The 20,173-nt window shown below is 40.6% G+C and overlaps 1 protein-coding gene across 1 annotated transcript in view; it reads right to left on the reverse strand.

Annotated features, from left to right (window-relative positions):
• The window catches only part of plxnb2b (plexin b2b), a 124,753-nt gene that overhangs the window by 13,707 nt on the left and 90,873 nt on the right, over nucleotides 1–20,173 (reverse strand). The window contains exons 11-25 of the mRNA XM_083917273.1: nucleotides 19,896–19,997; nucleotides 18,716–18,811; nucleotides 18,033–18,120; nucleotides 17,505–17,689; nucleotides 15,597–15,745; nucleotides 13,305–13,416; nucleotides 12,351–12,487; nucleotides 11,722–11,904; nucleotides 10,640–10,733; nucleotides 5,715–5,912; nucleotides 4,801–4,980; nucleotides 3,350–3,486; nucleotides 2,637–2,737; nucleotides 2,042–2,271; nucleotides 279–460 (exon numbers count right to left, since the gene is read on the reverse strand). Of these exons, the coding sequence (XP_083773399.1) occupies nucleotides 279–460; nucleotides 2,042–2,271; nucleotides 2,637–2,737; nucleotides 3,350–3,486; nucleotides 4,801–4,980; nucleotides 5,715–5,912; nucleotides 10,640–10,733; nucleotides 11,722–11,904; nucleotides 12,351–12,487; nucleotides 13,305–13,416; nucleotides 15,597–15,745; nucleotides 17,505–17,689; nucleotides 18,033–18,120; nucleotides 18,716–18,811; nucleotides 19,896–19,997 (2,174 nt within the window). The remainder of the gene's footprint in view (nucleotides 1–278; nucleotides 461–2,041; nucleotides 2,272–2,636; nucleotides 2,738–3,349; nucleotides 3,487–4,800; nucleotides 4,981–5,714; nucleotides 5,913–10,639; nucleotides 10,734–11,721; nucleotides 11,905–12,350; nucleotides 12,488–13,304; nucleotides 13,417–15,596; nucleotides 15,746–17,504; nucleotides 17,690–18,032; nucleotides 18,121–18,715; nucleotides 18,812–19,895; nucleotides 19,998–20,173) is intronic.

The following is a 20,173-nucleotide window of genomic DNA, read 5'->3' on the forward strand; positions in this document are numbered from 1 at the left end:
GTGATGGAGGAGGAGTGTTTACTGCAGATTTGGTCGGATGAAAATATTCAAAAACAGTCGACAAGACGCACAAAAACTCAGAGGTCTATGGAAAGATTTGTAAACAAAGCTACGCATCGCGATGACGTCAATCAATGCGTGTGACGTGTTACGACGTGATGACGTATGGACAGGCAAGAAGCATTTGCGCGAGGCCCAGGCAGTGTGAGTACAAACGGGCCTGGGACGTGGGGGGATAGGGAGGGGGGGACAAGTAGCAGCAGCACTGCCTCGCTCACCTGCGCAGCATGAGCTTAGGGTTCTTGCTGTGGACGTATTCCTCCATCAGCTCCAGCAACAGTGTTCTCATAATGTCGGTGTAGTATTCCAATTTCCCATGTAGAGCCACCGTCAGTAGGGAAGCAAAGTACACCTTGGCCCTTGCGTTGAAGTCATGACTGCGCTCCAGGGTACGGATAAACTACAAACACACCAACACACACAAAGAAAACAGGCAGAAGACAAGCTAAATTAATCATCCTGATGAAGCACACACACACAAGCACACGCAAGCAAATCCAACATGATACATTTAAAAATTAAAAGACTAATGCCTGTGAAAACAAAAATGATCAAGGTAAATTCAGTTCTGCCTTGTTCTTGAATTGTTCTAGCTAAGAAAAGTTTCCAATTAGTGGAAGAGGAATCACCCAAATAGGCAACACAGTTAAAACCTCAGAGGCCGTTTCTGTGCCAGCAATATTGGACTACAGGGAATCTTCACGTCTCCCTCTGCTGTCTTCTAATTCTCACTTTCAGTTCTGTACTCCACAAATTAAAACATCACAAAGTCCTTAAATCAAAGGAAGAGGGCCTTGAATAGATTTAAAGGACCTTACAGTGTACTGACTGTAGATACAGCAGATTTTGAAAGCTATCAGATGAAAATAAAAGATTGCCTGGGTAAATAAGGATAGGGCTGGTGTGATTTTACCTTTTTACTTTTATCAATAAATCATCTGAAGAAACCAAACTCAACAATTAATTTATCCTGCTACATTAAGGAGGATTGCCTGCTTATAGCGACAGCCTAATATACCTCATGGCTCCATGCCATAACTGTGACTGTGGTCTAAATACTGTGAGCCATACTGTTGCATACTTCTCCATTATGATGAACAATGCCAGTTTAGGTAATTAGAAACATTGCCATTATTGTATTTTCAATTTCTGAGTGGCTCCAAATGAGAAAGATGTTTCTGTGCATGCTCAGAGACTTGCTTTAGTTGCTTCACTAATTTAATGAGCTGATAGTTTATTAAAAGTACTAAAAATAAAACCATGCCATGTTTTAGATATATTTCCATAGCTCTATTGTATGATATTTCTAAATTTATGTTAAATTTAAAGTGATAAACATTTCAAGAAAAAAAGGTATTAAACAGGCCCCCAGCCATACTAGCTGCTAGCTGTACTGGCAAAGCAGTGCTTTGAACTAAATACTGATGCTTAGGCAATGTAGCATACATACTGTGCCCTATTTAGCTAAGCTTAGCATGTTAGTATGCTGGCATTGACAAATCACACTAAAGTAAGCTTACAGCTGAGGCTGAAGGGAACGTCAATAGTTTTGCAGGTATTTGGTCATAAACCTAAATACTGAACAAAGTCAGGGAATCACCAAAGTCATTAGGATACATCATCTGAGAACCATGAGTGTCTTTATTCACAAAAATCACAAGAAACCTCCATGGGTTTTCAGTCAAAATGCTATTATTTTCATCGCATAGTCATGTTAGCCCATAAAACAAACTTGGACTAGTGTGGTGATGAAGGATTCATGCAGACAGGTGTCAAGATTGTTTTAAGGTCTAACATGAGAATGCCATGATCATAAACCCATTTTAATTGTTTAAAAAGAGAGTGCCTTGGAGTTTTCTTGTAATTTATGTGTCTTCCTCTGTCCTGATTCAAAGTACACCTCAAACAAACAGGAAACCCTCTAACCAACATCTATTGTTTACAATGCAGTCTCTCTATCTGTGATATTAATTATAATTACATTAATGAGGAAGGTTTTTGAGTTCAGGAGGTTGGAGAACTGGTTAAGCGCCTGAGTCACTATGGCCCGTCGAGCCTCTGGGATGTCAAGCTTTCCTGTGATCATCACATCATTGGCACCATCCTTAGAGGGCAGGAAGAAAACGCGGTCTGTGTAGGTTTTGTAGTCCAGGAATGGGATTCGTCCCTCACTTAGCTCGTTGGTGTGGTCCTCCATCTCGATCATCAAGTCTGCAAGATAAAAACAAGAAAGTAGTACGCTGTTCCTTTTTAATAAGCAGCTTTTCTCATTTGTGTGCTGCTCATCTGTCTTGATCATTATGATGTGAGAGGCAGAGAAGGGAGAGCTGTGCCGGGAAATAATTTCAGCTGTGAAAGATTGTTTTCTATTACTGTTACTGCAAAACTGCTCCTCTTAATGATGATAACATGATGTTAAGCAGGAGAATTTATTTAATTCACTGCAGCACAATACATCAAAGAAATGTAATCAGAGCTATGAAGCACTTCATTACTTGATAGCTTCTTAGAAATATGGATCCTTTGAGGGACATTAGTGATATTGCTGAGCTTTTGCACAGCTGCTTGGCTGCTACCTGTGAATTCTTTCTTGCAGCGGTCCCGTACACTCTCCTCCAGATTCTCAAGCTGATGTTTCACCTTCTCGTACTCCCTCTCTGCCTGTTGACTCTTTCTCCTGAACAGAATAAACATGAAAACAAAGTTTGTGCAAGGGAAGGATTTCAACTTTTTTAAAGAAAACGAAAGCAGGCCTAACTGTTGTTCAAAGACTCTGGTTTGAGTCGGCACAATTGGCTGAGAACTTCTGTGTTCCCTTTGAGTTTCACAAAAATATCCCATTAGTGCTGGTACTACTCCATCACTGTGGGTTTGTTGTTCCTGATGTAGGATTATGAATATTCAATAGAAAGTGAGATGATGCAGGACTGCCTGTGTGTTTTTGGAGAACATCCAGGATGCACAGACTGAACACTGTAAATGAGGAGGATACGCTATATTGCTATAACAGAACAATGCATTATTATGGGGGTAATTTATTATCCCCATAATAACTCTATTTGGATTTGAGTTTTATACCAGTTTGCTGCCAAACTGAGTTACACCTCTCTTACATCCATGGACCCCAAACATAAGTAACAGCCCTTCATCAAATGAGTACTCGGTAGTTGCATTTAAGGTTGGGTCAAGTAGTTTCTAGAGCATATCTAGACTGAAAATACAATTACAAGTAGCTGTATTACTCTACTTGTTACTACAGCGCATGTAACTTTAACCAAAAATAACCTACCTGTAGCAGTAGACAGAGATAGCAATGATGAGCAGCATGGGCACAATGACAGCAGGGATGATGATGTAGAGTGACAAATCATTCTTCTTCTCGTATTGCACCGAGCCGACCACCCACTCCCCTTTTCCAAACTTGATCTGTGGATAAACAGGGTGGGGGGGTGAAAAAGAGAGAGCGAGAGACAGATCGAGAGAGAGAGAGAGCGAGAGAGAGAGAGAGAGAGAGAGAGAGAGAGAGAGAGAGACAGACAGAGAGAGAGAGAGAGAGACAGACAGAGAAAGAATGTTATTATCTGCACAAGCTCTGGACATTTTCACCAGAGATTTATTCAGGTAGGTGTCAATAATGATAAAGATTTGACAGCGCTGCAGAGGAAACTGGGACAAAGGAGACTCTACATAATTGCCTAAAGTTTTGATAAAGCAGCTGCAGGACCTTTCAGTATTTCTAAAGTGCCGGAACTATGTGCAAGATGGTGGGCCAACATTAAATGAACAGATACAAGTGGATTGAGTTTGACACTTTATAATGACGCTTTTTCTATGTAGGTATTCTGTACCTATTGATAGTCCGTTGGTGTCACTTCTTTATGCAGCACACAGACACATAAAAATTAAACAATGACTCACTTAGAGGAATTTCCCAGTGGAGGGGTTACAGTATTTATCACAATTGTGGCTCAGCTATAATTAAATGTAATTATAAAAGGGCCTGTAACCACATGAGAACTGTTCAACCAGTGAAAAAAATGGTGTCCCCAGATGTAAAGAGGACACGCCTAGAGAAGTACAGCAAAGATTCAAGTACAAACTGACATACTTGAGCTTTTTCTTTCCAAGCTACTTTATACTTCTATTTAACTACATTTCAGAGGGTACTACTTTTCTCTCTGCTACATTTATCAGCTTTAGCATTATTATATATTAAATGGTCCAACAGTTTAAACAAGTAAAGCAGGAATGAATAGTCAACTGACAGGCTATTAATTGGCAACTACCGTAACAATAATTCAAGCAATGTTTTTATGTAAAAAGGCAAACAATTTCATGTTTTCAGCCTCTTTTTGTTCTTAATAATTTTGATCTATTTTTTTAAATCCTTCTTTAGATTTGGACTATTGGTTGGGTAAAACAAGTATTGTGATGGAGTCACTTTGGATTCTGACCAATATGAATTCCAAACAAACGATCAGATCAATACATAATGAAAATAAGCATTAGTTGCAGTCCTGTTAAAATTGGCTCTACCTCAACAGTAAAATGCTGCTCAACATTATGCTTCTATATAATGATCAACCTAATGATATAACATATTATCCTTTATTTACATTTTCCATTATTCTAGTTACATCATTTTATTTGTAATGGATTATTTTTACAGTGTGGCGTTGGTCATTCTACTAAAGTAAAGGATCTGAATACTCCCCCCACAACCTCTGTCTATAATCTGACCGTTAAATCCAGCAGCCCAGGCCGGGTATCCCGGCGGTGTCGTCTGGAGCGAGCGCTCGGCGTGGTGGAAGGTGGGTCCAGAAACAGCTTGTCATCCTGAAGCGTGTTGACCAGACAGGGAACGTCGCCCACAAACGCTTGAGCCTCTTTGGCCGTCATAGCTTTGGAGAATCCCCGACCCTGCAAGGGAAGATCGGCTGTAATGCTAAAAGTGTTGTGACTGAACTACATGACAGAGAAATTAATTACTGCATTTATACAGACCCATCATATTTGCATTAGTACTGGATGGAAAGTTTATAACAGCTCTTCGTTGTTCCACTAAGAGTGCCAAAAGTAATTAGAAAGATTAAGATTATATCCATTATAAGTAACTCCTTGGTTAAGCCACTGTAGGCACAACTCCAGTCAATCCCACAATTCTGGCATTGCAACAATCACTTTGAGATTCTGCAGCACAGTTTTGTTTCTACAGACATGCTTTCAATTATTCCAATGTAGTCTGCACTATAACAGGGGAAATTAGCTAAGTAAACCAGCGTCTGAGTATGAAAAGGCCATAGACAGTTTTTTTTAGATACAATCAGACTACTTTATGGAAATAGTGTCTGCAATTAGTAACTTTAAACTGAGGTATACGTTAGTAAATACCCTTTTTCCTAAAAGTGCATGTGTGTATCTCTATATATGTATGTTTCATAAATTGTGCACCATTTATTAATTGTCAATTTAACATTTTACAAAAAAAGACTGAAAATGTGATGCAGCAACTGCAATCTAGCATTGTCTATCCTTTTTTATCCATATTGCTCTTAATTCCTTTACACCAATAAGCTGACTTCTTCTCCAAAGCACACCCAAGGTGTCATGGTACAACTGCAGCATTAAAAGGGACCCAAGCAGCCTGCACTCACAGTGACGATGATGATGCTGGCCTCCGTAATGACCTTCTTGGTCAGGTTGTTGAAGCTGGGGTCAGGGTGGTAGTCGAAGGGCTTCAGTTCCCTCACCAAGTTGTCCAGCTGGATGTAGGTTTTAAAAGGCTGGTTCAGGGAGCTGTTTATTGTTGGAGAGCGAAACTGGATGACCGTGTCGTTCTTCTCGTGGGCGTCCTGGATGTATCAGAGGGAGAGAATATTGTTAAAACAAGACATGAAGGAGAGTATACTTCGGCTACGGTGCATGCTTTGCTGCGACGACACTGTTTGTAGCTTCAATAGCAGAGTCATTACATGCAGAGCACACACCATAGCGCATGACCCCAGGCACCCCCTCAACACATTCTTCACACTGCTTCCATCTGGCAGTGGATACAGATCCCTGGCCTGGAAACCAGCATGTTATAGCAGGAGCTTTGTCCCCTCTGCCTTAGCATCTGTCAAAAAAACACTTGAGTAATGTGTGTAGGGGCTATATACTGTATACAATAGGTATGTGTGTATCAGTGGTGGCCGCTGGTCTTTCAAGGAGGGGAAGCTCATTTTTCCGGCCTACATCATAAATGTGTTTGTTTATTTATATGTCAATTCTACCCTTCCTTTTCAAGAAAATTATCTGTGACCTCGTCGTACCAACTAGGCGTCTTTTCCAGGTACTTGACCAGTGTCCTCTCAATGGCCAGCAGAGCTAGGCTGCTTAAACGGCCTTGGCCCAGCTGGAGCTGCCGCGCCAGGCTACTGTAAAGTGTGACTGCCTGTGATTGTGAGTGACGGGGGCAGAAGCTCAACAGCTGCCGCTGCTTGTTGGGGAAAGAAACTACAGAGTGACAGAACAGAGTCGCCGAACACAACGCTAGTCGTTTTTAACAAAGACAAAGTTGCTGGGGATCGGTAAAGTCTCTGGATCAGTTCAGAACAACGTAATGAAAAACTTGAAAAATGCTCCGGTGGATGTTTATTTTTCAAGATCGCTGATTCGCTCATTTAGCTGTCAATCAAAAAAGGATTTCGCCTCAGGCAGTTCATCCAATCATCAAGCAGAAGCCGAGTGGCCGGGCCAGCCCACTGTCCCATAGACCCCCAGAGGCGCTGAGCGTCCGATGGGCGGGACAAAGCACAGCATTTATCCAATGACCGCCTAGTTTCGCTGCAGTGGAACAAACCGCTCTACGCTTCCCCATTGAAGTCAGTAGAAGCTGAGAGTCCGACTCTGTAAAGCACTGTGGCATTGTGGATAAATGAGAAGGAAGTTGCGCTGGCATGGTGGGAAAAGTAGCTGATTCTGAACAAAAGATGAAGAAGAAGGGAGAAAAAATGCCTGAGCTGGTACAATCAGGAAGGTAAAATGATGTGTCTCCTTTCCGTCATTCTATTAAAATCCCAATATGCCATCGTAGAATAGCAGCCACTGATGAACAACAACTCACTCACACTGAGTCATTACTCCTCTCTGGCTTTGTTTTTTGGATTTGATTAACTGGACCGACGGTGATATGTCTGTCACTCTCTGATTGTGTCGATTAAGGCCTGACAATACTGTGTGGCAGCTAAACCCTACAGTCCTGTACAGTTTGAGCTTTTCAAAAGGCGTAAGCTACATCAAATAATGCTTTGAAAAAGTCACGCAGAACTATAGTTAATCATCTAGTTGCATGAGGTTTTTTTTTCTTATTTAGCTCCAAAGTAAATGTACCCTATCACATTATTTTAAACTGTTAACCTATTGTAGCTTCCCACTATACAGTATGGTACTCTGTGGCAAAAGTAATGGTTCAACATTTCGGGTAATGGCAGACAAGATTTATAGCACTCTGATATCGGCCCGATAAATGTGAACTTACAGCCAGCAGCTGGATAGCTTAGCACAAAGGCTGGAAACAGGGTGATACCGCTAGCCTAGTTCTGTCCAGAGGTAAGACATTCCTGCTAGGCCATCATAAACCAAAGTATCGAACAAATTATAATTTTGACCTGATGATAACACTGGATGAAACATCAGAGGATTATTACAAAAAAAATCTAAGTCAAAATCATTATCTGGGCACTATAAAAGTGTGCATGAAATTTCAGTAGTTGCCGACATATTTGATGACTTGATGACAGTAACTTAAGTGAATTATGTGAAATTTGCTGCTAGGAAACATCTATAGCGCGCCCCAATCAAAAGCAATAAAGGATGTTAACAGCTTGTCACTGCATTGGAAACTGTGACATTACTTCAAAAAACAGTTCAATGAGACCAGCAACATATTAAACCTAACTGACACTTTGCAATACCTTGCAAATGTAGGTGTGACTGTTTAATTTATATATGCATAATGTGCTAACCTAATCAATGTTTATTGATAATCTAGTCTGTTGTCTTAATGTTACATAATTTAAGGTATACTGTGTTATTTTTATGACGTTTCCAAACAAATATTGTGTAAGTTTGATGTCAGATATGTCAACCATATTGCATATCATGATTAATATCCCCAAAGCTATTTCAGTCAAAAGTTACTGGACTTGTTATTTGTCTAGGAAGACATTTCACCTCTCATCCAAGAGGCTTCATCAGTTCATGTACGCATCTGACCAGGCTGGGACTGGTCCAACTATCTGGTGTGGGGATCCAGGTATTTAACCTTTCACAAGGCCAATGATGTCACTGGAACCCTTTGTGCTCCAAGTGCCAACAACTGTTGTTGGAGTGACAGTCGTTGGTGGGAAGTAGGTTTGGACTTTGTTAGTGCTCTATTGAGTCTTAACGACAATCGTTGGAGTCACAGGAGGCCCTTTGTGAACAGTTGTTCTTTGAGGTTAGATTGTTGAATCTCCTGGGAAGGGATGAAAGGGCTGCATTGTAAATTGGAGATAAGTGGTGTCTCAGACCTCCTCCTCTGTTTAGAAATGTTTCTCTACTTTAACATAGATGGCTTCTTTTACTCCTCTTTCAAACCATCTGTCCTCTTTGTCCAGGATGTGGACATTGTTATCAAAAAAGGAGTCGGCTTCCTCCTTGCGATGTAAGTGGACAGCAGAGTCCAGGCCTGAGGAGTTAGCTCTCCTATGTTGGATCATGCGTTTATGCAGTGGTTGTTTTGTTTCTTCAATGTAGAGATTTTTGCATTCTTCGTTGCATTGGACAGCATAAACCAGATTGCTTTTGTGGGTGTGTGGTGTTCTGTCCTTCAGATGTACTAGTCTCTGTCTGAGTGTGTTACTGGGTTTGAAATACACAGGGATGCAGTGTTTGTTGACGATCCTCCTGAGTTTCTCTGATACCCCAGCCACATACGGGATGACTTTGTTGTTTCTCTTGTTTTCATTGTCTTTTTCAACCACTTTGGTTTTCTTTCTGGAAGTAGCTGCCGTTTTCACAAAGGTCCAGCTGGGGTAACCACAAGTTGTGAGGGCGCTTGCGTTCTTCCCCTTGGGCCTGTGAGCTGGTGGGTACGTTATCAGCTCTGTGTTGCAGTTTTCTGATAACTCTAAGCTTGTGTTCCAGCGGGTGGTAGGAGTCAGACATATTGATCTGTGTGAGTGGGTACACCCCACATTGGGGTATACAGAAAACTGTATACCGCAATGTGGGGTAATGATGACCTGGACAAATGAGAACATTCACAGGCTTATCATGATTAATACTTTAAACAGGTCTTAACAAGCTAGTTTAGTCAGCTGGATGAGGGACACCATTGACTTGGTTCAGTCATACACGGTATGTAACAGTTAAACCCCGCAATTACTGTATATGTAAATATTTAGAAAAAACGAATCTCTTCTCTTCATACACTTGGTAATCATTTATATGTACTGTAGTGATTCTATTCAATTCAATAAGTCTTGATTGACCCAGAAGGGCAATTCTGGTGCAGCATAAAAAAGTAAAAAACATGGGAGAAAGGCAAAAAAAAAAAAAAGTAAAGCAAACATCAAGTTTGCAAAGTGCAATGAGTAAAAAAGTGTGAGTGGTATAATGTACAAAGTAACTAGGCTAAGTTTGAACTTATGAGCCGCTGGAGCAACCAGCTCTAAAAGTCACTGTTTACAATTAAAAACAAGGATTGGAGGGTCTTTACACCATAAAAAACACTCCTGCTTTGAGCCACTAACAAGACCCACAATGTAATCAACATGTTTTCACTACAAGCCAGCAGCCACGAATATTTGGGTCTAGTTCAGTGGATAGACTTAAACCAAGAAAAGCTTATGAAGTTGACCAGCCAAGGCCTTTGAGATAACACTTTACATCTGCTGCAAGTTTGTTGCAGCTGGGAGTCTTTTCAAATGTCAGCAGTCCCCCGGGTAGAAGGGGACCAGGGACTTGGCCAGGAGTGAATTGGGGAAGAGCGGCATATTCACATAATCTTCTGCAACCTTAATGCCAGTATTAAATTTAGCCCTTGAAATGAAATTGAAATTGTAACTGCTTAACACTGCCCAGTACACTGGAGGGGAGGCGGTGGAAAGCTGTGTACAACTCCTTCAAGTTCCCTGGCAGAGTCAATCCTACATGATTAAGCTGGATGAGGAACAGTTATATCTTGGTGAGGGTGAAACAGTGGCGCTGCTATCTACAATCTTACAGGTTTTAAGTATTTCTGGCCTAAGAAGTGAGATGAAGTAATGCTGGCTTATGGACTCACTGATCAGTGGAAGCATGGAGGAGTGGAGATGTGTGTTTGTTTGGTGCGTGTGCATGCTTGACAGAGTTTGAATGAATCATCACAATAGTGAGCTCATTAAATGCGGGGCGATTGATGGACAGTGCTGCTAATGTGAAAAGTAGAAACTCTCTGAGAGAAAGAATGAAGTGAGTGAAGAAATGAGGACTTTTAAAAGAGGATAATCAAAAGGATTATGGCAAGGAAGATGCTGGTAAATAAAGGAAAAATAAAAATAAATGGAAGACATACCTCAAAAGCTTCGGAATTGTCTCCATGGACCTTCAGGATAGCAGTCTGGATTAGGTCAAAGCCAGAGCCTGTCACCACAATGTTCCTCCCTCCACTAAACACGCACGCGCGCGCGCACACACACACACACACACACACACACACACACACACACACACACACACACACACACACACACACACACACACACACACACACACACACACACACACACACACACACACACACACACACACACACACACACACACACACACACACACACACACACACACACACACACACACACACACACACACACACACACACACACACACACACAATGAAAAGCTTGTAATAGGGAGGGTTACAAGAAGAGAGACAGACCTTCAAAATGCAACTGAGGTAAAAAAAATTATCCAGAGATGAAACAAATTAGTTTAGCCTGCAAGCAGCGTATCTGTTGTCTGTTGTTCCAGTCTGTGTGCCTAATCACAAACACCCTAGTACTTTCAATTGTACAGAAAAAAAGCAGGGTACCCGTCTAATGCATCTATTTTACGTGATCATCAAGCAGTTTGGCAGCATATCAAAGACTGCCATTTGTATCCCCTTCAGTGAATCAGAAGTAAGTATGGGAAATATTCTGCGCACTTACAAAAACAACAAGAACACTCTTGGAGAAATTATACTTTTTAAAAACTAAAAAGGTTCTTGGCATTATTAACCATTAACAAGGTTTCAGACAGACAAAAGCTTGTAGGGAGAGAGAGAGCTATAGCAAAGTGCCTAAACCAATCTTTAGAGCAACGGCAGTAGAAATACTTTAATTTAACGGAAAGCATTTTCAACACGCAACAACGTTTGAGTTCATCTGAAAGTACAAAAAGAAAAAAACCCTGTAGCTTGTGTGGCAAACTTCTCAAATCTTTAAAAAACAAGGTACAGAGTAAAAGGAGACATGACAAAAGCATAAAAATAACAACCGCCGTATACGTTTCCCTGAAACTTTCATTTAATACTATATATTCCAGTGAAAGCAATATTACAAACACTTTGATTTGGCGTAAAACTGCTACTGCTATGCTGCTACTTTATACTGACCAGACAAAGCTTCCTTTGGGTTGGTGGTCCAGCACAATGGGATTTTCCAAGAATTGGAAGGCACTTGGGATTGTGGTTGTGGTACTCTTCCCGTACCTCACTGTGACTGTGAGTGGTAGGGAGGGCACCTTATCTGCTCGGTATTCACCTGTCCTGCAGGTGATCTCTACTCCAAAGTGCTCCCTGCAAAGACAAGGACATAACATTAACTGGCTGCAGGAGCAGGGTTCATGCAAGGTCACTGTGAGGTGAAAGCCAACATGGCAGCAACCTGACAGCTTGTTAAATCCTGGCTTTGCTGCTCCTCTAGCTCGTTATTTTTCCGTTACCTCTGCCTAAAATGTCACCATGGACTGGGTTTGACAGAACACTGGTGGTCACAACAGTGAAAGCAAATGGTAAGAGAGAAAGAAATCCGGCTTATAACACCAAAGTTAAGGTCAATTACTTTTTTGCTTCAGGAATGAAAAAAAAAAAATCAATTTATGGGCTTCAAAGGCTGCATACTGTAGAATTTGCATAGAATACAATGTCTGAATAACAAGTAGCACTTATCAACTGACAAAACTGAATTGAAAGAGAATTGGGCTTTGGCCTGAATGACAATTATTGAGGAAAGAAGTCCTTACACAGTGCAGTCCACCTCTCCGACGGTAACCTGAACATCATCCTTACTGCCTGTGTCCAGAAATCGTCCAGAAATTGTAATGAGAGTGCCCCCAACTTTCGGACCTCTAGAGGGTTTCACTCCCTCTGGAATTGGGTCCTGGTGAGTGTTAAGGGTTGCAAGATACAGCATGAATACATACTCCCTGCAAGGATTTACATGCACACACAAGCTACAAACCACGCGTTTGCTCACATATGCAAGAACACACATAATATGTCATATAAACACATTTCATGTCAACCTCCTTGATCTCCTACTCCACACACACACACACACACACACACACACACACACACACACACACACACACACACACACACACACACACACACACACACACACACACACACACACACACACACACACACACACACACACACACACACACACACACACACACACACACACACACACACACACACACACACACACACACACACACACACACACACACACACACCTCAATTTGCTGAGCAAACAGTTAGTCGGAGCACTCCCCTGTGGAGAAGCTTTAGCGAAGCCAGAGATATGAAAAGCCAGTTTAATACTTTAACGGGCTGCAGCGTAGCTATTTGAGAGAAAGGAGGGCCTACTACACAGCATCTGGTTAAAGAGGAATGCATACACATTCTGGCTTATTTTACAGTGCATTACCATTGTAATTTGACAGCATCTAGGCACTTCATTAACCAATATATTTGGATGTTGTATTTGTACAATCCACCTAAATGACATGCCCTTGTGATTTCTGATAAGGTACTCTCTGCAGTGAGGAAATGGAAACATAATAGAGGCCATAAAACAACAAAATCTGCTGAAAGCTTTTGGATACGTTTATTTTCTTGGTCAAAAGTTTTGCGCATTTACACTAAAAGTGCAGTGTGTGTGTGTGTGTGTGAATGAGAGTATTTACCCTGTAGGTGAAGTACATGGAGGAGGTTCCTCTCTTTCCCCCTTTCACCTCCACTTCCACCTGCCCCCAGTTAGCGTTGTTAGGGTCAACAGGGCCGATCTCACACACCACGCTGGACAGAACAACGAAAAATATTAAAGATTAGAGCTGTGACAAACAATTACTTGAATTATTAATTAATCTACTGATGTTTTTCTCAATTCATTCATAGTTGTGTTCTACAAAATGTCAAACAATTATGAGATATAGACCCAACACAACATCCTGGAAACTCAAGGTGAAGTCTGGGTCCAGAAAATACTTGAAATGCTGCTAAATAAGTTTTTATCAGTCGACAAAGCAATACATTGACTCGTTCAAATCTATGCAAGACAGATTAATGTTAAACTTCACCAGTTTTGTGACAGCGCTTGTGGAAATTGGTTCAGAACTTAAATCAGCAACTAAAACCACTTCCAAAAATCATAACTCTCGTATGTGCTGCTTTGACTTCAAGCCTGGAGCTGCTCCATTGAAAACAAACATGCAATATCTGTCCTAATTTATCTATCCAAATTAGCTTGTTCTGTTACAGATGCTGGCAGGCAAATGAGTACTGTGTCTTGTTTTAGTTAAGTGGAGAGAGTTGGGAAAAATAACTGAAGTAATTAAAACAACAAGCAAATAAAAGATAAAAAAAAAAACAGGTTGATCTTAGGACTTGATATGATTTTTAATGCCAGATTGGCTGCTTCCAGAACATTAGATATTCAGTCCTCTGGGCATTTTAGCAAACTGAAGTGTCTGGAGTATTAAAAGGAAATATGTGATAAAGCAAACACAAGTCGTCAAGAAGAATGTGTTGTTGATAAAAGAAGTCAGCATGAAATGGCAAGCCTGACTTGAGCTACCAGGTGAGCCAAGTGTAGACAATCAACAGCTACAACAGTGATGTGAAGGAATGGAGTATTGCAGTGGAAAACATGTTAAATCTTAAAGCAAGTGAGCTACAGCATAGACCATAGAGGACAACTGACAATAAGATGGAGACTATAGCAGGCCCATGAGTTCCAGAAGTGGATGATTTAAAGGTGAAATACATTCCATCTGGTGTCATAAATTCTGGTTTATGCCTCATCACGCAGATGGTGTGGCAAGAATTTGTCACATCCTGCCAGGTGTCAACAGTTCTGATCAGTGGCCACAGGGCAACAATGTGGGGGTTTTCTTTTTGTTATAGAGCATTCCTATGAAGTGAACACCGCTGTGACTGAAGTACATTTGCAAGAGGAACAGAGTGTCTGCAGTGTGAAAAGACCACCAAACAGCTGTGACAAATATGTAATACTATCAAATCAGTGAATTGGTGAATTCATATCTCAAAGAATTCCGGCTGCTCTGCAGACAGTATTTAAAGAATGAAAGTTTTGAGGCACGTCACGATACTTTATATGGCTACTCCGATGCATTTCAGAGGGAAATATTTAACTTTTTACTCCACTACATTTATCTGACAGCTGTAGTTACATTAAAAAACATATACAATAAATAGTGAAAGATTAAATCAGTGGTTCCAAACTGTTTTGACCTGTGACTCTACACAAAAGAGCAGTGACTAGTTTCTTGCGATGTTTCAGATGTCTATGAAGTATCAGAAATTCCACTTCAAATATATCTCCCCTTTAAACTTCTCAGATAATTTAATTTCAAGTTTAAAGGTCAAAAGTTGAGGGATCAAAATATGAATACAAATTTGTCTAGCGGGACTTTCCCCGTTAATCATCTCACAACCCCAAACTGAGTAAAAACTGGCTCCACCCTGACCAATTACAGCAGTAAAATGCTACTTACACAATGATGCATCACAATTGACAATCTAATAATGATATACAGGTATATAATAATCTATCAGTCACAGTAGACATTTTTCCACAAATTTAGTACTCATAAATGTTGTTTTTTAGTATATTTTGTCGCTGTGACACCACCCCCCTCTCAGTGTTGCATATTGACACACACACACACACACACACACACACACACACACACACACACACACACACACACACACACACACACACACACACACACACACACACACACACACACACACACACACACACACACACACACACACACACACACACACACACACACACACACACACACACACACACACAGAGAGAGAGAGAGAGAGAGAGATTAGGTATAGTAAATCTGCCCGGAGGCAGTTTGACCAAAAAACAAAAATAGAGACTGTGTGCTGCTACTGCTGACATATTTGCATGAATAACGAAAGTGTTTAAGTATTACCTTGTCGAAACTGAATACTTCTCCTCCTGATGGATACAGGGCTCCCCGACCACACTGATGCTTTTAATGTCTTCCTTGTGGATGCCGAGGTTGGAGCCCCGGATGGTGATGGAGATTCCTCCCCGCAGAGGACCAAAACGAGGGATGATCTGGGTGGGGAGATACAGTGGTGGGGGGTTGGTTGAGTGTTTATAAGAAGAAGGGATTTGAAATGGATTTAAACAGATTAGTTGTGCAATAAGAACGTACAAGAGATTTACACACTGTTTAAGTCCAGTGAATAGTTTAACTGTTTAATATTCAAGGCCATGGCTGAGAATTACATCTGTTCTGAATGAGCCATGTTTGAATGCATGTGTGAGTGTATTAAAGTCCAACTGATGCTGGATACTTGAGGATAATGAAAAACATATCATAATATATGGGCTGATATAAGTAGATGTATAACATGAATAAGAAAATTCAGTGATGAATATATTTTATAGATGAACAACAATTATCATTATCAAAAACAAACAGTAAATATAACTGATTTGAAAGTATACAATAAATCTAAAAAATGACAGTCTACAGCTACTACACTAGCAGCACTATAAGGTTTATAAAGCTTTGTGCCAATCCCTCCAGGCGTTGACAAGACATCACTAAAATCCCAAAATGTCAACCTCATAATGACACCAGTGGAAAAAATCAGGGATTCATCCTTTGGAACTAGGGATTGGACACAAATGGATTAAGAGTTTTAAGCATATTTTGATGACTATCGGGATAATATCGTGAATCACAATTATTTTGGCCAGAATAATCATAACATGAAACTTTCATATTGATCCATGCCTACTGGGGATGCTAAATGTATGTACAAAATTTCATAGCAATACTCCAATAAAAGTTGAGAAATTTCAGTCTAAATCTAAGTGACGGAAAGACTGACATAACAAAATATACATGAGGAATCTGTGTGTGTGTGTGTGTGTGTGTGTGTGTGTGTGTGTGTGTGTGTGTGTGTGTGTGTGTGTGTGTGTGTGTGTTTGTTTGTGTGTGTGTGCTTAATATCTCAAGAACCATTCATCTAATCTACTTTTCACTTGGCAATTATATTGCTGAGGAACCAAGGGAGTGCAAATTTGGTACAGAACAACTCTGGACCAACCTCGAAAAAGTATCTTTTTTTTAGATTTTTAATTTCCAAAAAGTTTTGCTAAAGCTGGCACTAGTTAGCTAATATTCTGTGGACAGGGCTTCTTGTACAAAAAAACATCATATCTCCTGAATGCTTTGTGCTATTGCAACCTCACCTAGTGGACGTGTAGATATGCTGAGTGGCCATGGCAGATTTGGTGCCATTTGGCCAACAGGTAGTGCTGTAGCAGCATCATCTAACTATAAAGGAAGGATTCTCTGTCTGTCTGTGTATTTATGTATACTGACTGTCCTTTGCATATCTCAGGAACAGTTTATCTGATCGACACTGTAAGCAGCGCTTTGGAGAGCCAAGCAATCACCCAGCTCAAAATGGGCACTGCATTAGTACATAAAAATGCCAGAAAACGTCTTGCCAATGCAAACTGATGGTAGCTTATCTGTGATATATTTATCGGCTGATGTATGGGTCAGACCTCTCTCACATTGACACACTTACTGATAGATTTCTCTCAATGACAATGAGGCACCAACAATTAAGTGAGCAAAGAAAGAATTGATCCAATCTAGATGCGCTGTAGATCAGCTCAACACAGCCTCAAAGGCAGACTTTCAACTCCTCCGTGGACAGAAAGTGGAGAGGCCAATTAAGTGCTCCGATCAATAATCCAATCACCAAAGTCGTTGTCTCTTCACTGCTAGTCACAAGCCTTTCATGCAGTTCAAAGGTGAACATAAAGAGATGACAACATTGTAACTACTCACATCAGTAATCTGGGGGTCGGGGCACTCAATGTTGTAAGGATCCTCAGACCCTTGATGGTCAGGATTGCACAGCTTCTCGTACACACACGCACTCTGCTTGGCGCACCACACACACCTGTACTTTGGGTCTGCGTTCTTACAGAGGCTACAGTCCTCCCTCCCCATGGAGCAGTTGTACAGGGTCACTGAAGGGGAAGTAGTTAGGGGGAGAAACAAATATTACATTTCGCATTATAGCAATTGTCTTATACTTCAAGATCTCACTTTTTATGATTAAATGGCAAGATGTTTATGTTTGTGTCTTCTAATAACCTGATTCATATGATTAGGAAAATGTAAAACAGGCCTCAGTCCCTTGCCTTTCAATTCTTCCTAGTCTGACAAAACATATTTGGTGATTCAGTCATTACCGAATCATTTCCTGATTGATTTTCAATTAAAGATTAAAGCAGCTTCTTCAGATCTAAGGGAGGCCCCAGACTCCTACTAGCACTAGCATCAAAATAAAGTCTTTGCATTAAAACGTACCGTTCAACGTGCTGTCCATCTTCTTGCCTAACTCTTTGTCCTTCACGTAGAAGAGAACATTGGTCTCCGGTGACTTGTCGTAAGAAAACTAAGAAATTGGAAGAAAGTGAATTATTAATGCAGAATCTAGTGATTAATGGCACTTAAGCTCTTCTCGGCAAACAGTGTGGGCTGCCTCTCCCTCATGCCAAGAAAAAAAGAAAAGAAAAAAAAATCCAGCCTGGCAGATTTTCAGCTGAAGAAATCAATGTTGGGAAAGAACATAGCTGGGGGCTACGCACTGTTTTAGCTCCCCAATCACAGAATCCACAGTGTGGAGATGGGGCTAAAATAACTCCAGTGAGGAAGGTCTGTCCATTAGAGGGAGCTAGAGAATATCAAAGAGACTGCTAAGGGGGATTTGATTTATAAGCCTGAAATATAAAGTCAGTTCATTGATAGAGAGTTTGGATATAGATGTTTTCAGTGCTGAAATATCAAGAGGTACTCTAAACTAGATTTCACTCAGTTTCAGGGTCGTTCTATATTACACTATGATCAGCCACATGTCAGCTGTGGTTCAAGGGCCTGTGTTGGGTAGAGGACTAATTGGCAGCATTCAGAAAATCAGCATTTCAGTGTGAATGCGGATAGGCAGTTGAAGGTTGATGAGTGTCAAGCAACTAGAAAATAGCTGTACTTACATTGAAGCCGCTGAAGGTGTAGAACGGCCCCTCCTCAAAATTTACCTCCTCTTCAACATTTCTCATTAGCTCAGTGCCGATGGTGAAAACATGACCCTGAAGAACCAGACAAATAAAAACAAGAGACATGTTGGATTCATCTATGAAAACCCTTTAATTGCAAAACACTGTTCACTGATATGCCTCTTTTTTTTTTTTTTTTTTTAAATGTTTTTACTACAGAGAAAGAAATGTATGGCAGACTTCTCCAGCCCCTCTGTTCTCACATAGAGATGTTTGGATAGGATGACTGCTGGCTTCTTTCCTTGTTCTTTATGAGAACACGACATCCAGAAGATCTTAATGAGGAGTCTTTAACTTGGTTTTTGTAATTATCAATTTGATTGTTAATGGAAACCAGTCCACCCTACCATTGTTTTTAGTTTTTGCTGTATTCCTGTCTGCATATAGAGTTAAATACAGGGGCACATGGGTGTATGCACATATGTATTAACTGTGTATTCATTGTGATATCCTTGTAGGGTGTGTAAACACAACCAGGTAGATGATGACTTCATATAAAACACTTTTTGCCTCTTACCTCCTTTTTTCTCCTAGGTCATTGGTGTCTGTGTCATAGCATATTTACTGTAGGTCTCTCGAATGCCATCATCCATAAGATGCTCTAACGATGGTCCAATGACTAAAAAGTTTTTCTCACATTTTGTCACCAAATGCGCTAGTTAAAAACTGTGACTAACTCGGTTCACTGTGCGCCTAGTCTGACTCACCATATATAGATGGGTATAAGCTTGCCATTGACCATGTATTTCACTCAGCATTCTCCTCCCTCCTGCTATCTGCTTGTTACCATTTTCAAATTCCCCTGCTTTGTTACGGTTGACAACAACAACCTCTGAGCTAGCAACTTTCATGCTGAAAATGGCAAATTTGATGAGGATTTGCATTGTGATACAAGGCAGGCCTGCTTGGTTCTTCTTGATAAACAAAGAATATGTATAATATATCCTTAATATAACCTATAGCAGAACTTTACCTCATGCAACCAGACCATTCTCCAGCCCTGACACCAAATTATGGACTGTGACTACTGTGGGCCTAATATCATACTCGATAAATGTTTAAAAGAGCCAGTTAGTGTTTCAGAATAGCTTTAAATTTTGTGTCTATGCCACTTTACCTGGTAGAGATCCAAATTGATGCCCTCGAAGCTGATACGAGTCTTGTAGCCCACAGGGATCAGCACAGGATCTGGATTCTCAAACTGAGGACACTTTGCTCCCTGAGAAGGCATCAAAACAAAATCAGATACTCTCAATTTTAATCGTTTACATTTTAAATACGCCAATCACTTAACGAACACCCTCATCAGTGGGGGCAGATAAGTCTATCGCTGAAACATCTGCTGACTTATAAATTGATATCCTCCACCCTACAGTATTTGTCACAGAAGATGGT

Source organism: Echiichthys vipera, assembly GCF_963691815.1.
Source record: "Echiichthys vipera genome assembly, chromosome: 7".
Lineage (NCBI taxonomy): Eukaryota > Metazoa > Chordata > Actinopteri > Perciformes > Trachinidae > Echiichthys > Echiichthys vipera.